Source organism: Prunus mume, linkage group LG5 (genome assembly GCF_029339155.1).
Source record: "Prunus mume cultivar Tortuosa linkage group LG5, ASM2933915v1, whole genome shotgun sequence".
Lineage (NCBI taxonomy): Eukaryota > Viridiplantae > Streptophyta > Magnoliopsida > Rosales > Rosaceae > Prunus > Prunus mume.
The window spans coordinates 7105246-7123941 of NC_142702.1; the positions used below are offsets into that span (position 1 = coordinate 7105246).

The following is an 18696-nucleotide window of genomic DNA, read 5'->3' on the forward strand; positions in this document are numbered from 1 at the left end:
CATTTAGTGTACTTCCCCCATCAATAACTAGTTGGCATCTATTAGTACCGCAAAGGACATAGGTTTGAAAAATACTTGTGCGTTTCCATGAATCAGGAGGTGGAGGCGTAAATGCTGAATAAATACAACGCATGACACTCACTTGGTGAAACGCCTCCTCACAGCAATTATCAAGTTCTGGATCATAAATAGGTTCCAGGGGCTCCACATACACATCCACACAAGAGTCCTCATTGAGGGAGCCAATGGTTAAAGTTCAGTGCGGACAACGGGAGGCAATGTGACCCTTAGCATGGCAACGATAGCATTCGATGTGAGCAGCCGAGGATGGGGCTGGTCCTTTTTCTGTTGTGGGTATCGTAGGAGCAGGTGGATCGCAACGCCATATGTGGAGCTAGGAGTACTACGATTTGGAGTAGGAGCGGAAGAGAGCCCGGAATTCTTGGTATATCTACGTTATGGGCCCAAAAAGGTTTCAGCTTCCAGTGCATGGCAATATGCATCTTCCAAAATATGTGGACGGAATCGACGGACTTCACGCTTGATATCGTCACGAAGACCATGGATAAAGCGAGACATAGTGATGTCGGGTTCTTCACGAATCCCTGCACGTATCTTGTGTTCAATAAAACGAGCGTGGAATTCAGTAACAGTCAAACTTCCTTGTGAAAGGGTCCATAATTGATCATATAATTGATGGCGATAAAAGGTGGGAAGATATTGTTCGCGAAGCTTTAATTTCATCTCGTCCCATAGAGTCACAGGCGGCTGTCCAAATTGATATAGTTGCTCCTCCACCGAATTCCAATATTGTCTAGCGGCTCCCTGTAGTGTCATCTTACCAATGCGAAGTTTATGAGCGTCCGTCAAGTTGTACCAGGCGAAATAATCTTCCATGGCTTGAACCCAATCAAGAAACATCGTAGGATCCCCACGACCATCAAAAGTAGGAGCGGTTGGCTTGATGTGGCGGATGACATCGTTGTCAAAACGGCGAGGGGGATGAGTGCCTTGATCATGTGGAACTGTAGAAGGGCTCGTTGTGTGTTGGGTATAATGGGGCGGTGGAAGGGACCCAAAAGAAAAAGGGGCCTCCAATTGAGTCTTGGGCTCATCAAGCGAGGGCCCAAGGTGGAGCTATGCGGCATGCCGTATGGCACGGACTTGAGTTTTTGATCCACCGGTGGATTGGGCAAAAGGCCACTTGTCGGTGGTGGCGTAGATGAACTCGAGAGCACCACGGAGGTAGAAGGTTCAGCATGTCCAGCCCGAAAGTGATTGATAAGCAACTGAACGGAGTCTTGGACTTTGGTGATGGCAAGGTCCGTTTGCGCACGATGTGTGTGAGCCTGTACCAATTTGTCTTTGAGGTCCGTGACGATGTGTGTGAGCCTGTACCAACTCGTCTTTGAAGTCAACGCTGAGTTTGGAGAGTTGGGTTTCCATGCCAACGATATCGTCAGAAACTTTGTCTCGGAACGCATGAAACTGTTCAGCAAGGCTGGCCACGGTTTGGGGTGCCATGGTAGAGAGCAAACGCAAACGAAAGTGAGGGAAGGCTCTGATTACCAATTGATGTAGAACAGCCCGTAGGTTTAGAGTAAACACTTGAGCAATAGAACAGAGAAGAAATAAGGGATCGAAGAGAAGAATTAGAGATCGAAGAGACGAAGGGAAGGGGAAGGAATCAGAGAGTTCAAAGTAAGGCAATTTATCATTAATCAATTCTCCCTTAAAAGATTACAAACAACTCTATTTATAGAGGCAAAACCCTTTTTAGTCTAGGAAAAGGGAAAGTAAACTTTAAGAAATAGGAAAGCAAATTAACTAATAAGAGATCCTTTAACAAGAAGGAATCTTTAAGAATTAGGAAAACAAATTAACTAATAAGAGATCCTTTAACAAGAAGGAATCTTAAGAATTAGGAAAACTAAAAATAGGAAAACTAATCCAAGTAGAATTAGGAAAACTAATAATATGCAATTTGCATCAGCCTGATCACTGTGGCTACCCCGGATTTGATTTATCCTGCAATGGAAGCAACAATACGGTGCTTGAGCTGCCAATTTCAGTGAAGTTCACCGTCACTCATATCAACTAGAAATCTCAGGTAATTCAAGTGGTTGATCCAGATGGTTGCGTTCCCAGGCAGCTTCATAAACTTAATCTGTCTGCCTCTGCCTCTGCCTCTGCCTTCCAGATGGTTGCATATGAATTTATGCAATTAAATATCATATGTTGCATTAGCTACCAAGAATTAGATAGGAAATGCCAAAAAAGAAAAAAAGAACAAAATTTCTGGCATATAGACTGTAATGCATCATATAACATAAAGATAACCAAGAATATGCATTTTCTGCAAATATATATAATGATTGAATGATTTTGGGGACATGAGAATCTAATGGCATTAAAATCTTTTACAGGTGCCTCAACAAAGCTAGTGGTTATAGGTAAGCCATGCATGCCCTTTGTCCTTTTCTTTTCTTTTCTTTGTTTTTTTTTTCTTTATTTCCTAAATCCCTTTTTCTGTATAAAGATAGAGGTTCTTGACCGAATATACAATCTGTAGGTGTGATCGTGGGTTCATTTTTATTTGTGGTGGCACTCGTTTCTCTCCATCGGTTGTACACTTTTGACAGAAAACAAACCATGATTGAAGAATTTTTGGAAAATTACAGAGCTCTCAAGCCCACAAGGTACTCTTATGCTGATATAAAGAGGATCTCCAATACGTTTAGAGACAAGCTGGGACAGGGGACCTTTGGAACAGTGTACAAAGGAAAGCTTTCCAATGAGATCTTTGTAGCTGTAAAGATCCTCAACAATTCCAAAGGAAATGGGGAAGAGTTTATCAATGAAGTGGGAACATTGGGTCGAATCCACTACGTCAACGTGGTTCGATTGGTTGGCTATTGTGCTGATGGATTTAGACGAGCTTTGGTTTATGAATTTGCACCAAACGGTTCACTGCAGAATTTTATAACATCAGCAGACAGCAACAACCATTTCCTTGGTTGGGAGAAGCTGCAATATATTGCTCTCAGCGTAGCCAAAGGAATTGAGTACCTTCACAACGGATGTGACCAACGAATCCTTCATTTTGATATCAAACCTCACAATGTTCTTTTGGATGAAAACTTCAATCCAAAAATCTCTGATTTTGGTCTTTCCAAGTTGTGCGCCAACGATCAAAGTGCAGTTTCCTTGACAACTGCTAGGGGCACCATGGGTTACATCGCACCTGAAGTCTTCTCTAGGAACTTCGGTAACGTGTCCTACAAGTCAGATGTGTACAGTTTTGGAATGTTGTTACTTGAAATGGTTGGAGGCAGGAAAAATGTTCAGGTCACAGACGTGAACAGCAGCCAAGTTTATTTCCCCGAATGGATCTATAATCTTCTAGATCAAGGAGAAGACATCCGCATCTACACGTTGAGCAAGAGACTGATGCTAAAATCGCAAAGAAACTCGCAATTGTGGGGCTATGGTGCATCCAGTGGTACCCGGTAGATCGTCCTTCCATGAAAGCTGTAGTTCAAATGTTGGAAGGAGAAGACAATGTAAAAATGCCCCCTAATCCTTTCTCATCGACTGCTTCAACAAGAGACAGGGTTACAATACCTGCAAAACGCCCCCACCAAGAGTTACCTGTAATATCCGAATTAGATTGACGAAGTTAAAATGATTAGTCAGAAGTGCAATTGTTTTTGTAACTTGTGACTAATATCAAATAAACTAGAGCGTCGGGGAATAAACTGATGAGAAAGTAGTGTTAGATAATGAAAAGCATATGGAATTCCCCAAAGATGTATTGGTTGCCATTGAATAATTCGCCTACGAAAAGCAACACAAAAGAAACCTGATTTCCTAGAAACTGTCTTGCATACTTTTATGTATACTCTTATTCAAGTTTCCACCTTCAAGCACAAAAATCTTTTAAATTATAGATATTTAGTTTAGCCCATAAATATGCAACAACAAAAATTACCAAGAGGGTCCGAGCATTAATGACTAGCAAGTCGTTAGTTGCCAATTCAACACCATTTTGTTCAGCGTCTGCTGACCTTATTCTCTCAACTCAACCCACCCCATTCCCGCCATTCCATTTTGTTTGCTGGATTAGATAATGATAATCAAATCATGGATTTCTAAGTAAAGCTTTTTTTTTTTTTTTGTGTGTGGGTTAGGGTTTAGGGTTTAGGAACCCTAATGATAATCAAATCATGAATTTGTTATGTTTACACAACATGTAGGTTCTGAGCATGAGCAGGTTGGGCGGTGCAGCTGCTGTTTCTCCTCTTGTTCCTGATATGTCCTCTGAGGTAAATTAAAATGAAGAAACCCTTTTTATCATAGCAAGGAATGGACCCAAAGAAAAACCCATGTACATTACACATAATGCTTTCCACATAAAGAAAAAAGGGAATGGAAAATTTTCTTGTGGAAAATCTGTTTAGGTGGTGGTGTTGATGATGAAAAAGAAGAACCAATCCACCATTCACATTTCCCTGATTTCACCTACCCAAAGGAAGGAAAGTACCCAGTACTCAGCCGGCCAACTGAAAAACTCAAAGCCCCAACTTTCCATCAGAGAGAGAGAGAGAGAGAGAGAGAGAGAGAGAGAGAGAGAGAGAGAGAGAGAGAGAGAGAGAGAGAGCTCTTTCTTTCTCTTTTGGCTTTGTATTGTATCCTTTCCCTTACACACTAAAGGGGGTGTATTCAATTGAGATTTTAATAGATTATACTTACATGATTTTAATTTAATAGATTTCAACCTGATTTGTAATTACATGATTTTTCTTATGATTTTAATAGATTGTAATTACAAGATTTTACTTATGATTTTAATTCATGTAGGACTTGCTTGTATTCTCCAAAGTAGATTTCACCGAAGTGTGGATTGGTTCGGGTTAGCCATCTTTCATCCATTAGTTAAACGATGCCAAGCCTTTAAAGAAGGAGAAAGTTGAAGTTACACCAATCTTAGCTCAAGTTATCATTACTATCTGTCATGTATGGCTATCTTCAAATCATCCTGTTCTAGAGCTAAAACCATAGCAGTCCCAAACTTCAAACATAACTATCATTAAACTAGAACCATACATCTATTAAGTTTTGGATAGAGAACTTGGTATGGAATTGAGAATTGACATAGGAAACAAGCCACAAGAAAGAAAAATCTTGAATTAATTGAATTTATAAATTTTACAACAGATAAGTTAATTAAATCAATTCAAATAAGAAATTGGACAGCTGAAAACAAGTCAAAATGGTCCAGCTATGACATGATACTAGTATAGAACACTTGTCACTCAAATTAATTCCACAAATTGACTAAAGAAAGACAAATAAATCAAAGGAAATAAATGAGTTGAAAATCTATTGAGAAAAAGCATGCATATTGCACAATATGAACAACTATTGAAAGCAACGTATCTGAAATTATTGTTTAGATGTCTGAAGGTAAGCCATATGAGTCTCCTTTTTTAATGGGCAAAGAGATTATCCATAAGATGAAAGCGAACAAACAGTATAGACATGAAGCCAAAAGAAAGGCGGGAAGCACCTCATGCAACCAAACAGCCAGGAGAAAAAGAAAACAAGATAGACTAGAGAAAGCAAAGAAAACAAAGACAGCTATCTGAATCTATCCACTAAATACAGAAGGATCAAATCTAGTTAAACCAAGCTCTTGTAAAGACATGAGTACCTTGTTTATCTTCATTTGTTCATCTTCTCCAAAAACAAAAAACGTGAGAATCATGCATAGGATAGGAGGGTGGGATTTTTTTTATGGGGTTTGATATTTATATCACCCACTCAAAAGTCTCATACAATATACTATTTAACAAAATACCTCAAAATTGGTAAGTTTTTTAATACCACCGTACTTTTTCTTATCTTTTGAAAGTCCTAATTGAATACCACAAGACTTGGATTGATTATTTAAAAATCTTATTTGAATACCACCAGATTTTTATTGATTACTTAAAAATCCTAATTGGATACCATTGGACTTTTAAGCTTCAAAACAATCTATTAAAATCTCAATTGAATACACTGCTAAAAAAACCCCAAAAATAATAGTTTAACTTTATGTGTGAAACTAATGCCTTTTGGGTTTTATTTAGACCTTTTTTTACTTTTTTTTTCTTTATCTTTCATACAGTGGGCCCTTTTAAAAAAAAAAACATAAACTAACCTATTTACCACCTAAGTTTGAATATTTTTATTATAATTTTTGTTAAATATGAGGTAAGTGTTAAACAAAAAAAGCCACATTTTTCATTTTTGCCCAAGACCTCCAAAATTAATGGGCCAACCCTGACTTAAAAGATGTGTATGACAAATGGAGATTTTAGATATAAGTTTCGAGTTTTTCAGATTTTCTTTGAGTGAAAGTTTTTGATAGTTGTAATTGATGGTAGAAAATAGGGAGATTAGGTTTTATTTTTTGAGAAACGTATAAGTTTTATCTTTTGCATGCAAATGGGTCAATGGCCTTTAATTCTGTCTACACATCCGAAAGGATATATCCAAATGAAATTGAACCACTACTTCTGCAGTATTCTACAAGTTAGAAAATCAATTCTGCCAACTGGCACGCAATGCTCCTGTGGCAGCTTTTCACAGTATTACTATTATATAAAGTCCACATATCACAAGCAATACTCAACGTTTGGAAGCTCTCTCTCCCATGGCTGCAGGAAGAGTAGCTTCTCCATCACAATTATTCATAGCCCTCCTCTTAGTTCTTAGCTTATGCTGTTTGAGTTGCAATGCTAAGGATGATTATCGTCAACAGTGTGAACCTTCATGGTGCGGCAAACATAACATAAGCGACCCTTTCCGACTAAAACAAGATCCAGAGAAGTGCGGTGACTCAAGGTATGAGCTGTCTTGTGAGAAGAACAACCTTACAGTATTATACTTGTATTCTGGAAAATACTATGTGCAGGCAATCAATTATAATAACTACACCATCCGAGTTGTGGATGCCAATCTTCACAAGGGTAACTGCTCTTCAGTTCCCTATTATTCATTGTCAGCGTCTAACTTCAGTTACGAGGATCCGTATCAGGCTCGTCAATTGAGAGGTAAAAGTTGGGACAAAAGTTCTTTAGAACTGTCAAAGCCTATAATATTTCTGACCTGTGAAACCCCGGTGAATTCGCCTCTCTATGTGGATACTGCTCCTTGTATTGGTGCTGTGAGTAGTTCCAATTCCAATGGGCATTCATATGTTAGTGTTGGACGATTAAATGCGTCAGACTTGATTGAGTTTTGTCGCATAGAGCTTATGTTAATGACATCGTCGCAGCTTACAAAGAACAATTCCTACATAGACATCCACAATGAGATGATCTATGGCTTTGAACTTACATGGATACAGAGTTACCGTAGAGGTCAAAGCTGGTTTAGTTGCTACGTCGACAGTGATACCAACAAAGTTAATTGCTCTCATGAATGCTATGATTTATACTGTGGTAAGTATGTCAAAGATTTCTTCATTTGTTTTCTTCTGGTAACATAACTGTAGGCACATGTTCTGTTTTTTAACATGTCAAGATTCTAAAGTTCAAACTTGATGAAAACTTTTGACTTTGATGATGCAGGCTTCATCGAATATCTACTCTGTGAGAACTCTCAATCCTATATTGTTTTCAATTTCTTCCGGTCTAAGCTGCATTTGTTATTATTATTAATTAATTCGCTCTGTTTCTTGCAGATTTTTGTTTCCTCCTTCAGTACCCAGGTGAGTTTCAGCTCAATTTATTTTTTCATCTCAATTATTATCCTCAGCAAAAAGTATGATTATATTGTTTCAAGTGAGAAAATAAAAATTACTCTTTCCAGGAAAGAAAATTCATGCAGTGTTAAACAATTGGTCTCTAGTATTCGATTACATATACATTCTGGTTGTAGCAGCAACACTTATTTCCATGATTCATTTCGACACTTCCTTACAGGACTAGCACTTGGAGCTAGGGCTATACTTGGGGCTCCGTGTCTGATTGCGCTTTTAATTTATAAATTCAAGAGGCGGCACTTATCAATGTATGGAAATATTGAAGAATTCTTACAAAGTCACAACAACCTCATGCCAATAAGGTACTCCTACTCAAATATCAGGAAAATGACCAAGGGATTTAAGGACAAATTGGGTGAAGGAGGTTATGGTTCTGTATACAAAGGGAAGCTCCGAAGCGGCCGCCTTGTAGCAATTAAGATGCTGGGTAAGTCCAAAACAAATGGGCAAGATTTTATCAATGAAGTTGCTACAATTGGAAGGATTCATCATGTAAATGTGGTGCAACTAATTGGCTATTGTGTTGAGGGATCGAAGCGTGCTCTTGTATACGAGTTCATGTCAAATGGGTCTCTAGATAAACACATATTTTCTAAAGAAGGACCATCAACCTTAAATTACAAGAAATCATTTGAAATTTCACTTGGAGTTGCTCGTGGTATTGACTATCTTCATCGAGGATGTGAGATGCAAATTTTTCATTTTGATATCAAGCCTCACAACATTCTTCTTAATGAGACTTTTGTTCCAAAGGTTTCTGACTTTGGCCTCGCAAGATTATGTCCATTAGATGAGAGCAGTTTAACTTTGACTGCAGCGAGAGGAACCATCGGATACATAGCTCCAGAGTTGTTTTACAAAAATATAGGAGGAGTGTCAAACAAAGCTGACATCTACAGTTTCGGAATGCTGTTGATGGAAATAGCAGGAAAAAGAAAGAATCTGAATGCAATTGCAGCTCATTCAAGCCAAATATACTTTCCTTCATGGGTTTATGACCAATTCAATGAAGGAAAGGACATAGAGATAGAAGATGCCACTGAGGAGGAAATGAAAATAACAAAGAAGATGCTTATAGTGGCATTATGGTGTATACAAATGAAGCCTAGCGAGCGTCCTACTTCGATGAGCAAAGTCGTACAGATGCTTGAAGGAGAAACTGAAGCCCTTCAAATGCCCCCAAAGCCTTTCCTGTATCCACAAGACAAACCAGTGGTGGATGATGAAGACAATCCAGAAACAACATGGCCATCGTCAACACAATCTAATGACGACTCTAAAGACTCAATAAGCTTAATTCAAAATGCTGACAATTAGCCTGTGTATATGTATAGTATGCCCGAGGAAAGGCTTCATGGCCAACATTTCAACTCTGCAGGGGCAGTAATGGTTGTTTCGTTTTTGATAGAACGAATCCTTCTTGTAATATATTTCTGTCACGATTTGTAAACTTGTTTTCAACAGTTTTTGGTCCTTCCTCCTTTAAATTGAAGTGTAACGTGTCCCACTCTTCAGTATGCACTTGCTGTTGGTGGAATTTTTATTTTCTGAACGTTTTAATGGATTGTAAACTTCATTTACTACAGGGTAGAGTTGATTTGTCAACTCTAAACTAGTCAAGGTATTGCCTTTCATGCGTATCACTAAACTAGTCAAGCTTCACCTACCAACAACCAAACATTACATATAGATAATCAACATTATGAGAAATTTCTGCAAAACAAATATAATGATTTAATGATTTTGTGGACATGAGAAACTGATGGCATTCAAGTTTCCAGCTTCAACGAAATCCCATTGCTTGATGACCATTGACCGCGGTGTCTCACGTCTTAGTCATGTACTGTTACGTCTTAGTCAACAAACAAAGAAAGTAAAAAGAGGAAGAGATTGGTCAAAGTCTAAGAGAATCTTTGAATAAATATTTTAGTAAACAAACTGACAGTTCACTTGAAATGTAGCAGAAGATTTACCACCAAATGAAAAGGGTTTAGGGTTTAGGGTTGACCAAAAAAAAAAATTGAAAAGGACAGCAGAAAATGAGAATGACACAAATGAATGTGAGAAGGTAAATGATTTGAACATTTATGATCGTAAAGTTTGGGATAATCTTGAAATTGTGTGATCACATATGCCACACGCTCCTCTTCTTGGGCTTCAGGGCACTACGTGTAGAATACCCCTAAGGATTTATTAACTCGAACTGAAAAGGCTACGAAACCAGCTAACCACCCTGCCCCACACCAAAACTCTAACGTTTGACACGAGAATCACTCACGCTGATTAGACAGGGTGGCCTGGTTACTAGGCAAAGCCTCAGGTGACACAATTATTACTTGATAACACATACGAACGTTATTTTATATAGAACAAAAACTAAAACACACGTAGACAAAAAATAATTATTTCAATCTCACTCCCCACAAACCATGTTGGTGTGATGTGCAAATTTCAAAATATAATTCATGAATTAATGTCTAAGCAACAATAAATAGAAAAGACTACTGTGGGATTAATCTTCACCATGTCCACTTGTTCTAATGTTTAAAATAATCTATGGATATTAACTTAAAAACGAAAGTGCAGGACGAAGTAAAGACCCATTTTCCCAGATTTCTTTCAACCACAGAGGTTCTGGGTTTTTCACCGATATGGATTTTTTTTACATCCAAATAATTTTGAAGTTACTCATCCATGAATTTGCATCCAAGTAATTTCGGGGTTTTTCACCTACAAATTTGTGGTGCCTAACATATAAAAGAAAATAGAGATGACAGTATACCTATAACAATTTTTTCTCCTCTTGCACCGCTCTAATTTCTCCAGTTCTTTTTAATCCATCGCCACTTCCTCTTTTCCTTTTCTTTCTGTTATAATTTGTATCGAGGTTACTTCGGTCGCAATCTAGCCATTTATCATATATTAGAGCCAAATTTGAATTGGTTTAGGCTATGCTTACCAAACCCTTCAAAAATAGATAGCTTAGGAAACGATTGGTTTAAAGTCACCTTCTGAAATGAGAAGGACTTAATATATGTTTTGGGAGCATCGCCCTTTAGTCTTATTACTTTTTAATGTTTGGTATATTAACGCTTGTTGCTCTTGGTTAAGTTCTCTCTGCATTCATGAGCTTTGCATATGGGTAAATATCTGTTGAACTTTGTTTTCCTTTGTAATCATTATTGTCGTCTTTGTTCTTTGTGTAATTTTTTTTCTTTATTTGTTTGTGCAGTCTTTGTGAGTATTATTTCATTAATTTTTATGTTGAGTTGAATTCTTTTGTATTGTAGTTATACGTTCTTTTAAATATTTATGTTTTCCCTCATTCAAGGATAGTATTTAATAACCTGGTTATTGGAGGTTCGAACGGTGGAGCGATAATTTGTATTGGGGTTACTTCGGTCGAATGAGCCGTTTATCATATATGCCAGCAAAATGAGTTTACTGCATATTAGATCAACATAGCTACATCTTTATTGAGTCCATATGTATTGACGGTTTTTGGGAGTTCAACTTATTTTGATTCAATGCATGAGGTGGTATACATTGCCCCTTTTGATAGTACACTTTTGGATTGGTTTAAGGATTTGAATAGGTCAGTTACCAACAAACACGGACTTCTATCTGTGGTCAACCTCTCTGTGGGAAGCCCTTAATCAATCCTTCTAATATGCTCCATAGCTATGACAGCATCATATTGCAATTTGTTATTTATGAATGGTTACACTTATATATTGGCGATTTCATAAATAACATATTGCAATATGATGCTGTCATAGCTGTGGAGCATATTAGAAGGATTGATTAAGGACTTCCACGATTGACACAGATAGAAGTCCGTATTTGTTGGTAACTAGCTATTCAAATCCTTAAACCAATCCAAAAGTGTACCATCAAAAGGGGCAGTGTATACCACCTCATGCATTGAATCAAAATAAGGAGAACTCCCAAAAACCGTCAATACATATGGACTCGATAAAGATGCAGTTATGTTGATCTTATATGTAGTAAACTCAATTTGCTGGCATATATGATAAACGGCTCCGTTGCGAGTAACAATACAAATTATCCTCCACCGTTCAGAACCTCCAATAACTAGGTTATTAAATACCATCCTGAATGAGGGAAAACATAAAAAACATAAATATTTAAAAAAACGTATAACTATAATACAAAAGAATTCAACTCAACATAAAAATTAATGGAATAATACTCAAAAAGACTGTACAAACAAATAAAGAAAAAAAAAATTACACAAAGAACAAATACGACAATAATGATTACAAAGGAAAACAAAGTTCAACAGATATTTACCCACAAAGCTCATGAATGCAGAGAGAGAACTTAACCAAGAACAACAAACTTTAAGCGTTAATATACCAAATATAAGAAAAGTAATAAGACTAAAGGGCGATGATCCCAAACATATATTAAGTCATTCTCATCAGAGAAAGTGACTTTAAACCAGTTGTTTCCTAAGCTATCTATTTTGAAGGGTTTGGTAAGCATAGCCTAAACCACTTCAAATTTGGCTCTAATGTTAGTAGCTAATGAAAGGGGCTCTCCAAAGATTGTACCCGCTAGACAAAACTTTGCAAATTGCTCAACTGCTGGATATAGCAAATATAGTCAGCAATGTTTGTCACTAAAAAATGCATGGGCTCTCAATTTAAAAACAAAAAAAAAATATTCTTGAATGAACCAAAAAAGGAAAGAAAAAAGACTAGTGCATTTTCTTGTTGAATTATAACCTTTTTATTGTATGATATAAATGAGAAAGGAACCAAAAAATCATAACCATGATAATTAAGGTGTTAGATGCTACAGTAAGATTCACACAAATCCAAAAATAACTCATATGTAGGGTTCTTCATAATTAAGGTGTAACCCCATTATGTAATCTTTATACATGACTTCAAGGAAAAATGAAGCATAAAGGATCAATAGTGTACCAAAACGAGTAAGAGTAAACAACTAACAGTAAGAATCTAACAAATAAAACCAAAGGCCAGAACAATATACAAGGTAAGTTAACAATCCACAATTTTGGGGAAAAAAATAAATATTTGCAAAGTTGTTGGTGTATAATAAAATTAAAACAAAATGAAACTGAAACACAAACTTAAAAAAACTAGAATTCATTTTGAATTTTCCTAAAGTAATGTCAAATTTAACAAATTCAACCTCCACCCCATTAACGGAACAATGTATAATATGCTAATCCAAGCATTCAATGTGCAACCCATCAATTTATCTTTTGGTACAACATTTAAACTAAATAAGATTTAATAGTATTTTCTTATCAATCAAGTGCATAAATTTAACAATCTAGGACTTTTTCATCATTTTCTCTCCACCACGCCTAAACTAGGAGATGAATAAATCCATTATCAACAGTAGAAAACTGAGTTCCAATGAAACGAAAGAAGGATTATTAAAGCTTAAAAATGAAAACTCATACACATTTCTATGCAAAACCCTAAAACTTACCTCAGAATGGGGTGGTAACCAAGCCTCTTCTCTGCCAAGGGGAGATGGTCGAGAATTTTGAGGTGTTGTGGACTCTACTTAAGGAGGTGATATGTTTATGTACTTCGGTTTTAAAGCGGCTAACAAATCCAAGACCTCTGAACAACATCTAGTTTAATATTTATAACTGGATCAGGAAAGTACGGCCCTAAAAACTTAACTCGCTTTGTATCCTAGGCGTTGATAAGAATAATAATAATAATCCAACGGCTCACAACGAAATGAGAACTGTCTTCTTCTTTTTCTTTTTCTTTTTTCCCAAAACCAGCTCATTAATTTATTAGGCCTGAGACCCGCCCAAATTCCTCGAAACTGAACAAATCGTCTTGTTACCGATATCAACCCGATGCCAGCCCGCTGAATCCACAACCTCCGTTTTACTGCAGACGAAAGTTCCTACGGGTTCCACAAGGTTTAGAATACACATCCCGCAAGGTGGTCAATCGGACGGTCGGATCGCTACAATCTGATGGTTATCATAAAACACAAACTTTAAGTTATTAAATCGGAACATCCGGTCTCTGATTCACAATCCGCGAATTCCTACACGATTCTAGGAGTGCCTAGATCAACATATATAAATTTCGAGACGATCCAACGGTTCCACCCTATCAAACCCGGATAACACACAATATGCGAAATCCGTTCGATAGTCAAACGACATCCAAATTGAAATCCGAGCACACCTATGCCCTCGTGAGAACCAGGAGATTACGTCGGGACACAATGCCCTTTTCCTACAGTGCCCACGCGCTGGCAGCCGCACCGGCAGCGTGTCCAGCAATAACGCTTCGCCGGAAAATCTCAATACTACGGCTCAAGACTCCTACCCTAGGTGTAACACCCTATTTGGAGTCACTTTTGTTCTTGGGCCTACCCCAAAAAGTGACCAGAAGTGGCCGAAATCGGAGGCCGAAACCGGCCAAAACTTCCATAGCTTGAAAACGTTTCAAAACTCAAAAATTAATCCTAAATACCACAACCAGCAACTAGAGCATGTTGAAAGGATAGAAAAGCATACCAAGTTCGAAAGAAATGGTGGCCGGAGGCATCCGAACGAGGTCCGTGAATTTTGGGTTAAAACCGGTCGGTTTTTGGTATTTTCCGGGGAGTACAGGTGGTTCCAGCGGCTGAGGTTGGTCGGGATGGAAAGAGGGCGGTGGCCCGGTTCTTTTGGGACCGGTGCCACCCAAAACGGTGGCCGGATGCGACGGTGGTGGCCCAAAAAGCCACCGGAAGAATAGTAACAGCATGGGGGGCTGTGCGAACCAGCACAGAGAGAGAGAGAGAGAGAGTTTTCTGCCTTTATAAAAACCTCATTTCGAAATAATTACGATTGTGCCACTGAGTTTCTTTTAATCCTAACTTCTTCGTCGGTACAGTTTGCAACTCCAAATCGAGCCTACTGCGTGTTACTCGACTCATCTCAAGTACCCTACGTAAAAATACCACTCACTGCCCCAAACTCTTTCTGGATTAAAAAGTGACCAAAATACCCCAAACCCAATGGTAAATTTGTAAATTCAAATTTAATTAAATTAAATAATTTAAGTAAGGAATTTAATTGGAGTCGGGGTGTTACAAGGCCAACCCAAACTTTTTTCGATAGGACGATTCAGATGGGTGAACTCAAAATTAAGCATACTTTTTAAGTTTTGGTTCTAATTTGTAATCCAACCTGTACATATCGGTTTTATGATTTTTTGAACTCAAGACTTGTTCATTTTTAGGCTAATCTATCTAATCCAACCCACTGTGATCGGATTGAACAATTCAGTCAGGTTGACCCAAAATTATGTCCACCCTTAATAGCAATATAATATCAATGCTCTCGTGCTTGGTTTGATTATATTTAAGGCTTTTTATCACAAAAGGTCACTGAGGTTTGCGAAACTATCAGATTTAATCATTTATGATTTTTTGTGTCATCGTAGTCCTTAAGGTTACATCGTGTGCTCACAAATAGTCATTCTTGTTAAGTTCTGTCTAAAAATATGTTAAATTGATGACGTGACACATATGTGGGTCTCACATGTCTAATGATATGACGCCACATGAATTAAAAACAATTGAAACTTATAAAAAATTTTGAAAAAAAAACTTAAAAGAAAAGAAAATATATTAAAAACCAAAAAACAAAATCACCATCATCTTCTCCATCGCACTAAAAGCCAACCCCACCAGTCTCCCTTCCCCTTTTTCTCCTCGCTCCCACCCACATCTCCTCTCTCTCCCTCTCAGACCTCCAACAGCCGCACCCTATCCTCACACCACTGACCCACCTTCCTCATTTTCTCTCCCTCTTTGTCTCTCTTCACTACTCTCTTTATTTGACAACAACTAACCTAAACTCCACCCTCCCCCGCTCCAACCAAACCCAGACAACCACCAAACCCTGTTTTTTATATATATTTTTAAAATGAAATAGTTCACCATGTTGAATCGGTATCAAACTTTATATTTTAGGTTCAAAACAAAAGGCTGAAACCTTTAGGAGAAATATACACAGAGAAAGAAGGATAGAAAACAGAGGATTTTGAATGTTCAGTATATTTCACTATAAAAAACACAGAGGAATTACATGACTATATTCGTCTTCTCAATCAAAATTCAGATCCTATTTTTTAGGGAGCAAGGACTCATCTCCAGCCATACAGACCATAGGAGGCTACGATCTTTCCACTTGGAGAAAGATCGGATGACACAGTACAATCTAAATGGGATAAGAATAACAGTTGTGTAGGTTTCTAAAACCAAAAATAAAACTAGCTGTTACACATTTAAACTAACGGCTATTTCTAAAAAAGGCAAATTCTTCATCTCTTCAATTTCTTCATTCTCTTCACTTCCAATCTGCAGGATTGTCATCTGCAGGTTGATTTTAGCTAAGTATGCAGGTTAATTCTCAACACCTCTCCCAAAGCCCATCGGCTTAACTCCAAGCTTCAGTCTCAATTGATTAAACCTATCTTTCGACAAAGCCTTTGTAAAAATGTCTGCAAGTTGTTCTTCACTTCTGCAGAATTTCAACTCGATCACACCTTCTTGCAGAGCTTCTCTTATAAAATGATACCTTCGATTTATATGTCTAGTTCTCTGATGAAAAACTGGGTTCTTAGCCATAGATATAGCTGACATATTATCACAGAATAAAGGTGTTGCCTCAGTTTGCATTTCCCCAAAATCATCAAGAACAAACCTCAACCAAATAGACTTTGATGTTGCCTGAGATGCTTGAGACATACTCAGCTTCAGCAGTTGATAGTGCCACTGTGTTTTGTTTCACAGATGCCCAAGAAAATGCTTCATTGCCAAAGCTAAATGCATAACCAAAGGTGCTTCTGCTATCATCTTCACTTCCTACCTAATCTGCATCACAGAATCCAATGAGAATTGCAGACTTGTCCTTCACATACTCAATGCCATAGTTAAGAGTCCCTTGCACATATCTTAGTACCCTTCGTGCAACCCCCAGATGCTTCTTGGTAGGGCTATTCATAAACCTTGATAGGAAACTTGCAGCATACATTAGATCTGGTCTAGTTGCTGTTAAGTAAAATGAACTTCCCACTATTTCCCTATAAAGCCCTTCATCAGCCAATTCACTACCATCCACTTTCTTAAGCTTTTCACCAGTGGGCAAAGGAATTGATGCTGGTTTGCAGTCTTCAAGTCCAAATTTCACAAGCAAAGTGATTTGGCATACTTGCTTTGATGGATGAATACTCCTTGATCCGTTTGTAATATCCCCATGCCCAAAAAAAGGTGTAGAAGTCCAAGATCTGACATTTCATATCTCTGCATCATCTCTCTTTTGAACTCAGTAAGCATTTTCTCACTACTTCCAGTGTAGTAGACAATGTCATCAATGTATATTGAGACAATTATCAACCCTCATTCATTATCAGATCTTGTATACAACGTGGCTTCACCTGTGCTTCTTTTGAACTTGCATAGAATGAGATATGCATCAATCTCACTGTGCCAGGCTCTAGGAGCCTATTTAAGTCCATATAAGGCCTTTATTAACTTGTAAACCTTGTGACTTGCATTCTTTAACACAAAACCTTCAGGCTGTTCAACATACACTTCTTCATCAAGCACACCATTTAGGAATGCTGACTTAACATCCAACTGAAATAACTTCCACCCCATTTGTGCTACAAGAGCAATGAGAGTTTGAATTGTGTCTAACCTTGCCACTGGTGCAAAGGTTTCATTGTAGTCAATCCCAAGTTTCTGTGCATACCATTTTGCTACAAGCCTGGCTTTGTGTTTTTGAACAGTTCCATCTATAACAGATTTATCAACTGACCTCTCAACAAGTTCCCAAGTATTGTTCTTTTCAATCATTTCCAACTCTGCATTCATAGCTTCTTGCCAAGCTATATCACTTGCGGCTTCTTGATAATTCTCTGGTTCTATAATACACATGTGACATCTTGCATATATATCTTCCAGAGTTCTCAACTTCACTGGAGTGGAGCTAGGTGTAGAGATTTGACTGTTATTTCCACTATTATTCTCATATGACTCATCGACAATAGTGTTTGAGTGAGAGCTTCCACCATTATCAAACTGGGTTGCATCAATTTGTTCTTCACCAACTTCAACTTCTGTTCCATTCCCTTCAAGATTGAAAGGTATTAAGATAGACTGTACTTGATTTCTTTCCCAATTCCATGACTTGTTTTCACTAAAAATTACACTCCTTGAGAGTACAATTTTCTTATATTGCAGATCATACACTCTATATCCCTTTTCACAGCTTCCATATCCCATGAAAACTCCCTTTCTGGTTCTGTCATCGAATTTATGCCTCAAGGGTGATGGGACATGAGTATAGCAAATACAACCAAATACTTTCAGATGCTTAATTCCATGCTTCCTACATGTGAAAGCTTCAAAAGGTGTTTTGTTCAACACAGATGTTGTAAAGCATCTATTTTGAAGGTACACAGCTTGTGCTTCTGCTCGCCTAAAAAATCACAGGAATTCCCTTCTCACCATCATAGACCTTGCCATCTCACCAATTGTTCTATTTCTTCTCAACAACTCCATTTTTGAGGAGAGTAGGCAATGGTCAATTGCCTCTCCATTCCCATGCTTGCACAGTAATCCTGAAATTCATGTAAGCTATATTCACCACCTTTATCACTCCTTAGCTTCTTCAAACTGAATCCACTTTGCAGTTCAACAAAGACTTTGAATTTCTTGAACACATTGAAGGTATCAGACTATTTCCGAGGAAGTATACCCAACACATTCTTGAAAAATCATCTATGAATGTGATGAAATATCTATTTCCTCCAATGGACTCATTTTGCATTGGTCCACACAAGTCTGTGTGTACC

At 37.7% G+C, this 18696-nt stretch overlaps 2 protein-coding genes and 1 pseudogene across 3 annotated transcripts; 2 read left to right on the forward strand and 1 right to left on the reverse strand.

The window, feature by feature from the left end:
- Positions 1-456: 456 nt before the first annotated feature.
- On the reverse strand, positions 457-1524 carry LOC148916767 (uncharacterized). Its single transcript, XM_089052280.1, has 2 exons — positions 1399-1524; positions 457-1137 (listed from the first exon to the last, which is right to left on the reverse strand). The coding sequence occupies exons 1-2, from the start codon at positions 1522-1524 to the stop codon at positions 457-459; spliced, it is 807 nt and encodes a 268-aa protein (XP_088908406.1).
- Positions 1525-2218: 694 nt separating this feature from the next.
- LOC148916768 (rust resistance kinase Lr10-like) lies at positions 2219-3877 on the forward strand (annotated as a pseudogene). The gene is made up of 2 exons (XR_016127240.1): positions 2219-2453; positions 2573-3877. The product of XR_016127240.1 is annotated as a rust resistance kinase Lr10-like (transcript).
- Positions 3878-6648: 2771 nt separating this feature from the next.
- On the forward strand, positions 6649-9290 carry LOC148916769 (LEAF RUST 10 DISEASE-RESISTANCE LOCUS RECEPTOR-LIKE PROTEIN KINASE-like 2.4). Its single transcript, XM_089053001.1, has 4 exons — positions 6649-7490; positions 7620-7640; positions 7733-7759; positions 7974-9290. The coding sequence occupies exons 1-4, from the start codon at positions 6701-6703 to the stop codon at positions 9128-9130; spliced, it is 1995 nt and encodes a 664-aa protein (XP_088909127.1). The 5' UTR covers positions 6649-6700; the 3' UTR covers positions 9131-9290.
- Positions 9291-18696: the final 9406 nt, after the last annotated feature.